Genomic DNA, 9,554 nt, shown 5'->3' on the forward strand with positions numbered 1-9,554 from the left:
AAAGCGTCTGCCACAGCCAGAGGAACTATTTGGGGCTGGGGAGGTGGCCTTGACCCAGCTGCTTCCTCTCCAGTGACCCAGGGGAGGGAGGCACTAACAGGACTCCCACTTATTCTCTGATTCTGAAGCAACAGTGACAACAAGAACAAAAGTAGGTGGCATTGAATCTAAGTAGTCAGTGGGCACTAACTCCTTTGTAGCTGGCAGGGAGACAAAAAAATAAATGTATTTGTGCAAGTATCTTCCTAACAACATTTCTTCTCTTCAGCAGCTCCACTCCCACAGACATCAGCAACCCCAACTACCTGGGGATGGCTGCTTTCTCTCAGCCACCCTCTGCAACCAGCCAGCTTAAGCAGATACCTTCACCAGACCAGCCGTCTTCTCTCTGGAGCTATGAGCAGCAGCCCAAAGAGAATACCTCCGTAATGGGACAGAGTCAGTCATCCTCCACATCACCCTCCTTGTCGCCTCTATCTCCAAAAACATCCCTCCAGCCTACAGTAAACAGAAGCATTTGTAGTCGGACTCAGGAGTACCTGTAAGTCTTTGAATTTTGCACTGGGGCTAGTTTCCCTCTCTCCTGTAATTTTGCACAGTCACTATTTCATTATCTGTATAGAGAGTTCAAGGTGCAGCATATTCTTTCAGTCTTTTATCTCTAGAATTAGAAAAAGATAAGTGAAGGTCACAGGTGCGGCCATTGCATTACTCAAAAAAAGCTAGCGTAGTAGTAGTTCCTCATACTTCTGTGAAAGGAAAGCCAAAAATATAAGTTTAATTCCCTACCAAGAGAAGAGAAGAAGACTATGGAGTTGACTGTAGTAACAAAGAAGAAAATGGAAGAGTGTGGCATAGATCTTTTCACTGGATGGGAAGGAGAGCTCCTTCACATGTCATATGTGAAGTACTTTAACTGAGTTTCTACTTACACTGCTATACAAATAGCCAGCTTGCTATGGAAGGTAGCATCCATGTGCTGTGCCTATCACAAGTCTTGATGCAGAATTTCCATTCAGCAATTGAAAATATCCTGTCCCTACCCAACTTAGTAAAGTGGTGAGGCTACTCCGCCCTAGCGCGTGTACGCAGTCGGTGTCCTCATTCCAGACCTCTTTTTCACTCTTTCTGAGTCTGGGCTAGAGTTCACTGGTAAACATATGTGGCACTCTATAAGCCACAACTTCCAGAAGTCAGAGCTGCAAGCACTGCCTCCATCTGTTACATACCTGACAATGCTTCATCATGCCCTCAGCATTTTGTTCCTGCATATACTGACTTCCAGAAGATAACTTGAAGCAAGGCACACAACTCATTTGAAGACACCCAGAGATCATGTGCCACTCACCCCTATTCCACTCTGTTCAGTGATACTGTGGTCGATCTTTTAAGTATTGTGGTGGTTCTCCAGATGAAAGCCTTGCCAAATCAGGTTGAGTCATACAAAACCCAGGAAACCTCCCTTGTCCCACTGCAGAGCTGTGCTGTCATTCCAGTCTGAGCCTCAATTCAAAGGGCTCAGCTGTGAATGCACAATGATTGTCTTACCCTACAGTATACAGCTATTACTTACATATTGTGCATTTGGGTGCATTAAGGAGTTTTATCCCTTCCCTAGGAATTCCATGTGGCATTGGTAGCAAGAGGAGATTGGCCTAGTTGTAAAATGTGAGCTCTTAATGTTAACTGTCTAGACAGCCATTTCAATCCTCTATGCCAGATCTGAGGATTCTTAATAATATTTAAATTCAGGTTTGTACACGTCACCGAGCCATCAAAGCACTTGGCACAGTTTGGCTCAGTAGCTTTTCTCTGTTTAAAGATAATCCAAGTATCACTCTGACAAGACAGTAGTCCAGCAGGGAGTTTATACAGTACCGTGCATATCTGCTCTCAGCTGTCGTGTTAATGATTAAACAAACTAAAAACAATATGCAATTCTGTTCTCTCTCCCCAAGTTTAATTGTTATCCTGTTATCCCTTTGCACAGTCAGTTTAATTTTATCATGCTCATTTCCTATTCATTTTCTCTTTAAATCAGTCAGTGTCTCTTGCCTGCTCTTTACAACTCTCCTTTTTACACTGCTTTGATGACTGTAGGCCACCTGAACTGGGGAAAACCACAGCAGAGCCTTTGCTTCAGGAGGAGGGGCAGCAAAAGCCAGAGATGTTTGAGAACCCCCTGTATGGCTCTATGGGCTCTAAGGGCAAGGTGGCATCAAAGAAAGAGCAGGACTACCCCAAGGCCTTGCGAAAAGAGCAGCCGCCACTGCCTGACCAGAGCTTTCATCTCACAAAGTCACAGGAGCCTGAGAGCTGCAAGACCTCTGGCAAACAACCATCACCACCTTTCCTCGTCCCCACACAGCGATTTCGGTCCTATACCTGCTCCGGCCAATCTGAAGAAAAGAATACAGGTGAAAAGACTCAAGGCAAACCAAAGATGACTGCGTCATTAGAAAACTCAGCACCGGTCAAAAAATTAGTCAAGCCATCAAGGTCTGAACTCAGCCCAAGCATCCAGGGTCAGCACAACAAGCCGCCCCTTCCCTCCAAGAGCCGGGCAGTACTGGACATGCAGAACTCCAAGGGCCGAGACTATCGGGACAGTTCAGAGCTGCCGCACTCCGGGAAGCATCGGACAGAAGAGGGACCAGTTGGCAGGACAACTACACCGGTGTGTTATTTGTGGGAATGAGACAAGGTGGAAGTTTTATTAGACTGTGGTGTCACAGCAGAATATTGCTAGAGAAATACTGACTTAATCACTGTGCCCCTGCTCTGTATTTCCTAAGCAAGCTCAGAGCACTGTCCCACAAACCTACAGGGCTTGCAGAGCAGGGGATGCAAGGGAGGAGTATCTTAAAGCAATATTACTGCAGAAGATGCCATGTTGTGAAACCACGGCCTTAGTTTTGCGTGAAGTTTTAACTTCTTCTGGACTGTTTAAGCTTGATGTCTAGAAGAGGAATGCAAATAGTCAGCTACTTTGTTATTGCTGCATACTGCATTGTTTCTGAGAATGCCCAAACTTGGCCTGACAGCACAAATCTACAGTATTGGCTAATAGATTTGCTTTGCTGTAATTAATAAAAATTTGATTAAAAGTAGTTATCTATGGGAAACACTTACTGACTTAGAACAGTGGTATCTACCCTCTACAGAAATAATAACACATCTACTTTTCTGGGTTGTTGGTGTTGATTTTTTTTTCCCCAGAACGTCATGAGCTGGATGAGAAGGAGTAGGGGAGGTCTTGGTAAATGGGTTTGGGAGAAAAAGAAAGTTCACTTGTGCAAGCTGTAGGATTCTTTCTTTTTCCTTCTCCCTCAAAACTTTTAGAATTGACAATACAGAAACTGATGTCTTCTCTTATCTCTACAGTGAAAACGACATGGCAGATGGCACCCTAGGAGGAATCCTGATGCGAAGAAAGATGGAGATTACTGCTTTGTTCACACTGATGTCCCCTGGTCTGGTTCTAAAAGGACTGGGGATTTTTATATTTGAGGGTGTATCTCTCTCTATGATTATGAAAGTGTTCTAGCCGAGAAGTTTATCCTATGTGGCTCAGACTAAGAGGAGCCAGGACCACAATACCAAATGCAAGTTAGCCTTTTGTAGTAACACTTTGGTACTTCTATTAAGAGGCAGGTGGTTAACTACAAACATTAGTAAATGTTTTGAAAAAGAGGAAGGTACGGTATAAGGACTAGGAGACAGAAGGGGTGTTTAAAGAACCCCCTTTTACAACAGCAAAATTTTTATTTTGTGTTACAGAATTCCTACTAAAGAGCGATATGTAAAAGAAAGCATTTTGAAAGCGGTACAGCTCCAAAAGCATGTCCTATCCATGGAGCAAGGAGTTAGGGGAGGGTGGGAAAAGAGTCTGAATACCAGATACTGATGAATGTCACACACTGTCAATGGAGCCAGCTTTGCCTCTAGCATTAGCTCCCAGGCTGCATACGTGCATTATTCATGCAGAGTGTGAGGGCTGGCCCTTGGCACTGTAGCTCTTTTTTTTTTTTTTTTCTGGCAGGTAGTGGTTTTGTACCCCTAACAAACAAAGGGAAATATCAGAACTACATGCAGAAATGGGAGAATTGGCAGGGTCCGTAGGCAGCCTAGGAGTGTAGCTGCCTGAAGGGATGGACAGCAGTCATTCCAGCTTGTCTTACAGCAAGCACTCTGCTTTGGAAGGACACTGTCCGTCTGGTTTTGTAGCATTCTTAATAGATTAATGCTGACCTTACTGTACACTTTTGTTCATTGACTGAGAATGAAAAATGTTAACATACTTGTAATTTCTATTATATTCGTGTTAAGTGTTAATGCCATGGTTACAATTAGGCTATGCCTGTTTGTGACTTAATTGTTGCTATTGTTTCCATGTTGATTACTTAAAAATAATAAAATAGTCACCTTTCCGATCATTCTTTACTGAAAATTCAGAACTGCCTGCCACGTGATTTAGCTGTAGTTGGGTGTTACACCAGCTCACTCAGTGACAGTAATCCCTGCCCAGAAGAAACAGCAAAGGCACTGAGGAGCTCAGGGAAGATACAACACCACCACTGCAATACTGCGACTGAGGACACATTTGTCTGTGAATACATCTGGTTTAAAAATTCTAGCACCTGTTAGCAGGTACAGTTACTAATTGTATGAGTATAGAAAATGTACAGTAATTTTACCAGAGCAGAAGAGGCCAAGCATAGGCTTGTGAGAATGAGTGGAAGAGGACTATCTGTAAGGTAGAAATCTTTTAAAAAGAGAGTTTTTTCTACCATGCAGGTTGGAATTTCAAGGTATCATTACTGAAACACCTGGCTCTTTAACCTACAAGTCAGCAAGACAGGCCATGAGCTTACATTCACAGAATCACAGAATGGCAAGGGTTGGAAGGGACCTTGGGAGATCATCCAGTCCACCCCCTCCACTAAAGCAGGTTCACCCACAGCAGGTTGCACAGGACATCGTCCAGGCAGGTTTTGAATACCTCCAAAGAAGGAAACTCCTCTCGCTTTATTCAACCGAATCCTCTCTGCGTAATCCCCCTAAATCAGTAGCGGTGGTATTTCCCGGGCCCTGGAGAGCATTTCACTTTTCTATTCCAGATTGCAGAACAACTCATACGGCCACAGAGTAAAACCTTCCTGGAGCAGGTGAGCTTTCTGTCCAATATGGAGCGTTAGATCAGTTCCTACTAATTCTGTGGTGTGTTCTTGTATGTTTGGAGATGGAAATGTGACAGGATTTCTACAAAAAGTTTTTAACTTCCCAACAATGAGACAGGCTCAGATTTTCTGTGCTTATCCACTGACTTCCTAAGCTGTAGAAAAGAAAGTGTATTCCCCAAAGTTTGCAAAACAAAAGCTTGATATAAAGCAAGGATAGCTTCTTGCAAAAATATTCTCCTAATTGGGAACACTGCTTAAATTTGGCACAGATTTGCAGATGAGCAGAGTTTGAGAACACTGGATTTTATAACATCCAGGTACTTGATTTGACCTGTCCTTTAGAAGGGCATATTGCTGGGGGAAAAGAGAAGCTCTCTGCCAAGTTTCCAGTAGAAAAAAATGCGTTACTCTTCCCATGCTAAAAATGCATTGCTTATCCAACTTCAGAGCTGGGTAACAATTATTACTTGTGCCTCCAAAGAGAGTCTGAGTTATTCTCTATGACAGGAATGATGGCAAATGGCACCATGCTTTTTGCACATGGAAAATGTTCAAAAGAAGGCTCTGTGGAGAGCTTTCTGAGGCCTCCGCAGAAGAGTGAATTGTCAGGTGAGCAGCTTAGACAAAGAGCGGTAGAGATGGGCTGGTGCAAAAAAAAGTAGCTGGGCACTGCAGAATACTTGTCTTTATGGTAAGACTAGCTGTACCTTGAGGTGGTAAAGTTGGTAACACCAACTGCGGGAGCTTGCCAGATACGAATATCAGAAAACTGAATTTAACAAATAAGTCTTGTGCCTATGTTATTTTGTTTCATTTTTGCTTTCTGTCATAAAGCCTTTTAAGATGATACCTGCCGGTTTTACTGCATGTGTCCTGAACCAGATGAAACCAGGGCTGAACACAGGGTGCTTCTTTCTTTTATGTCCCTCGGCCTATGACTCTTGCCAAACCAGGCACATTTTTCTGCAATCTCTGTTATTGTCCAATTAAGTTGGTACAGGCAGTACGAGTAGAAGACATGAAGTGAGACATGAAGTTGAAGGATATGAATTGTCCAAAAATGTACTGATTTCCCCCAGATGTAATACCTATCTGTAACCTTCCGGCGTCCTTTATTTTAAGTTCTTAAAACAATTGCAGTCTTAGCGTACTTATTTCCATGGAGACCCAGCTGTCAAAAATGCTTTAAGTTCCCAGATACAGGATGTAATGTTGTAGAACACAGTAACTTCTAAAACCCCTGTGTCCTGCTTGCACCTGATGCATCTGATGCAGGTTTACTTCGTCCTCTCAACTAAACTATCACAGGGCACTGTTAAAACTTTTCCTGGTGTGTTCTAGTGAGCTACATATTTCCTTCCTGGTAAAGGTTGGGTCTTACAGAAAATGGCTCAAGGAGGAGGGAAAATAGAAGGAAAACAAGATGAGTTAGTCAGTCCAAAATAGCAAGGGAATAGTTTTGATGTTGTTAGAAATTATGTTGCTTAGCCCTCTAGTCTGCTGGGGCCAAGCACTCTCTTTCTATACAGCTTAAAATTTATCCTTATTTAGTCACTATCCTTCCATTCGTTTTTAAAATGAAAGTTTTTCTAAAATTGTTAGCACATTTTTCTGTTGTCCTTGTGATAGTACAGTTAAATTAGTCCATGTTATTGAAGGCATGTGTTGTCCAAATATGAACTGATTCCCCGCTAGACAAAGCTCCTAATTTTCACAGCATTTGAAGGCTCGGATATTTGTGTATGATTAAACTGTGGGTGTCAAGACTAGCTAACTGACCAAGGTGACCCAGGGCAATTCCCAGAGATCTCCTAACCAATGGCCCCAGATGGCAACAGCATGGTTGGAAACACATATCCAAATACTTCTTTTTTATTTCCCTAATCTCTGCCCGAGAGAAATCCACACTTTTCTCTCTAGGACATTTGCTAAAGAGACTCCATCCCTATCCTCATTTGCTGTATCCCTTGAGGATAACATAAATCAGAGATGCAGCAGGTGGGTTGTGTGTTAGGAAAGTTTAGGTGATGGTGAAGGCTTCTCTTGATCTGCAGTAACAATTGACAGTTTGGTGCCATGACCTATGTCAGCTGCATCTGCGTGGTGCTTGTTTTGTTGAGGTTGAAGTATTTAATGAGGGAATCGATGACCTTCCCTATTTTCTGTGCACAGCCGAAGCAAGAGCCGAGTACAGCTGGAACCGTCTCACATAGCTGCTCACATCTGCCACCAAAGAGGTGCTGCAGTCACCAGTGCATTCCTGGAAGCGCCTATGGAGGGGGCTCATTATGCAAGTGCTACAGAATCCAAATTCAACATGCCAAATTTCCCTAGTGCAGAAAAAGTGTTAGCTGTAGAGGTACAAGATGTTCTTTCTATATATATAAGCAAACATCAGGTTATTATTCACATGAATATGAAAAAGATCTCTTTTCTAATTCCACAGTGTGTGCATGGTGTTGTTTCAAATGTGGCTCATAATAAGAAGTATTTTAGGATTGCATTCGTGTTAAAATTCTGAAGTCTCTCAGCAATTCTTTCACAGTTGAATCCCAGGTTGACAGAAAACAGAAATTTCTTTTTACCTACTGTAATTTGCTATATTTTTTCTGATTCATAATGAGATAGTGCTTTATCTTATTACGCATCACCAAATTACCCTGAACTTCTGTTCTCAGTTCACTACCATTATCCTGTTTTATTAATTTTATTTACAGATCATCTTTGCACTTGCTCCCAAGTCAGCTAAACAAAGGGTACATTAAACATGCAGAGATTAATTCAGCTCTGCAGAACTATCTGCTGGTTCACAGTATCACATGCATGAATCCAGTCTTTATTGCAGCCATGGTTTATTTTTGTCACAATTGTGCTTTATTTGATTTCAGCTTCTAGAGAGGAATAAAAGTTTTGCCTGAAAAGACTCACTTGCTGCAAATACATGGCAGGGCTTCAACGTATCTTTTTAGATCAAAAATAACTGACACGCTTCTTTAGTGTTCCGAGAACTGTAGTCAAAACTGTGTTCTCAAAAACCCAGTATTGCAGGAGACATTGTGAAGACTAGCCATGAGCATTTGCTGAGATTTGGGGGTTGGACTAGACGATCTCTGGAGGCCCATCCAGCCTCAACTAGGCTGTGCTTCTATGATTATATTTAAATTAAACCATTCTGTGCCAGGGATGGTAATCTGCTACACATTATGGTTATTATTAACACTTCATTGCATTTTTTTCCCAGGTCTGGTCTAGATCACATACAGAATAAATTAATCTCTCATATCATAAAGCATTAGAATATATCATAACTAATAGAGATACAGATGGCACACAACAGGCTCAGGAAAGAATGCATGAATGCGAATGGATGAAGGAGACAGGGTCCAGAAACAAGCAGGAAGGTTGCAGAAAAGCAACCAACAAAGTTGAAACTTTGTGGAATGATAGAGAATGCAGCAGAAAGGAGGTGGGTAAAAGCTGTCTCCAATAGAAACAGGTCGACCCAGAGAAGGGAAGAAGGAAGGACAGCGAAGAAATTGGAAAGGAAATCAGACCTTTGCAACAGAAAGAATGAAGAGTTAGCACGGAAATTATGTCTGCTCCATACTTTACAGCAATTTGCATCTTCACAATTATAGCTTATAAGCACAAAGAAAACTACCAGATGTGGGAAATGTTCCTTCTTTTCAAATATAAACTCGAAGATCCAAAACAAAGTCTAATTTGAAAATGGAGCTTTGAATTTAACTTAGCTTTTGGGAGGGACACTGGTGATCAGCATCTTCCCAGAAAATGAACATTTCCAGTTTGAAGTCAGAAAGCAGTAAAGGAAGCAACTGAATCCAAGCACCAACCTTCAGTCCGAACTCACAGAGGGTCTAAAAGGGAAATGTCACATCAGAAACTCTTCCACTCACCTTTGAGCAAGGATCCATTTCATCACTTGAGCGTCAATCACAACATGGCCATCTCAGCACAGAACCTCCAAAAAATTAGGCTGGAAGGGACCCTGAAGGGACCCATGCAATCCATTCACCACACCAGCAAAGGGTAAACTACAAAACTCTTCAGAGAGAAGTGTTTTTAACTGGCCTTATGTATCTGCAGCGTGGGAGTTTCTCATCTTCTTCAAGCAGTCTCTTTCAGAGCTTCACTAGCCTTACCAGCCCTTCCTCACCTCTAAGTGGGCATTTTTTGGTGAACTTTAAGCCCTTTTAGTCTAGTCTTGTCTCCCATGAACAATTTCTGACAATTTTTCTGACACACCATATTTACGTACTGCTCTCATGCTTCCCGTCAGCCTTCTCCTCTTTAGAATAAACAATCCCCACTGCCCAAATCTTTCCTTTGGGTCAATTCTTCTACATATTT

General features: G+C 42.2%; 1 protein-coding gene across 2 annotated transcripts in view; it reads left to right on the forward strand.

Moving 5' to 3' along the window:
* The window catches only part of INPP5D (inositol polyphosphate-5-phosphatase D), a 55,907-nt gene extending 51,358 nt beyond the window's left edge, over window positions 1-4,549 (forward strand). Inside the window, exons 26-28 of one of the 2 annotated variants that reach the window (XM_009639513.2) lie at window positions 269-541; window positions 2,101-2,677; window positions 3,385-4,549. In XM_009639513.2, the coding sequence (XP_009637808.2) occupies window positions 269-541; window positions 2,101-2,677; window positions 3,385-3,387 (853 nt within the window). In that variant the 3' untranslated portion in view covers window positions 3,388-4,549. Of the gene's footprint in view, window positions 1-268; window positions 542-2,100; window positions 3,340-3,384 lie in introns of those variants that run through there. The other variant, XM_035894976.1, reaches the window with a different exon arrangement.
* Window positions 4,550-9,554: the final 5,005 nt, after the last annotated feature.

Source organism: Egretta garzetta, unplaced genomic scaffold (genome assembly GCF_000687185.1).
Source record: "Egretta garzetta isolate BGI_Z169 unplaced genomic scaffold, ASM68718v1 scaffold775, whole genome shotgun sequence".
Classification (NCBI taxonomy): Eukaryota; Metazoa; Chordata; class Aves; order Pelecaniformes; family Ardeidae; genus Egretta; species Egretta garzetta.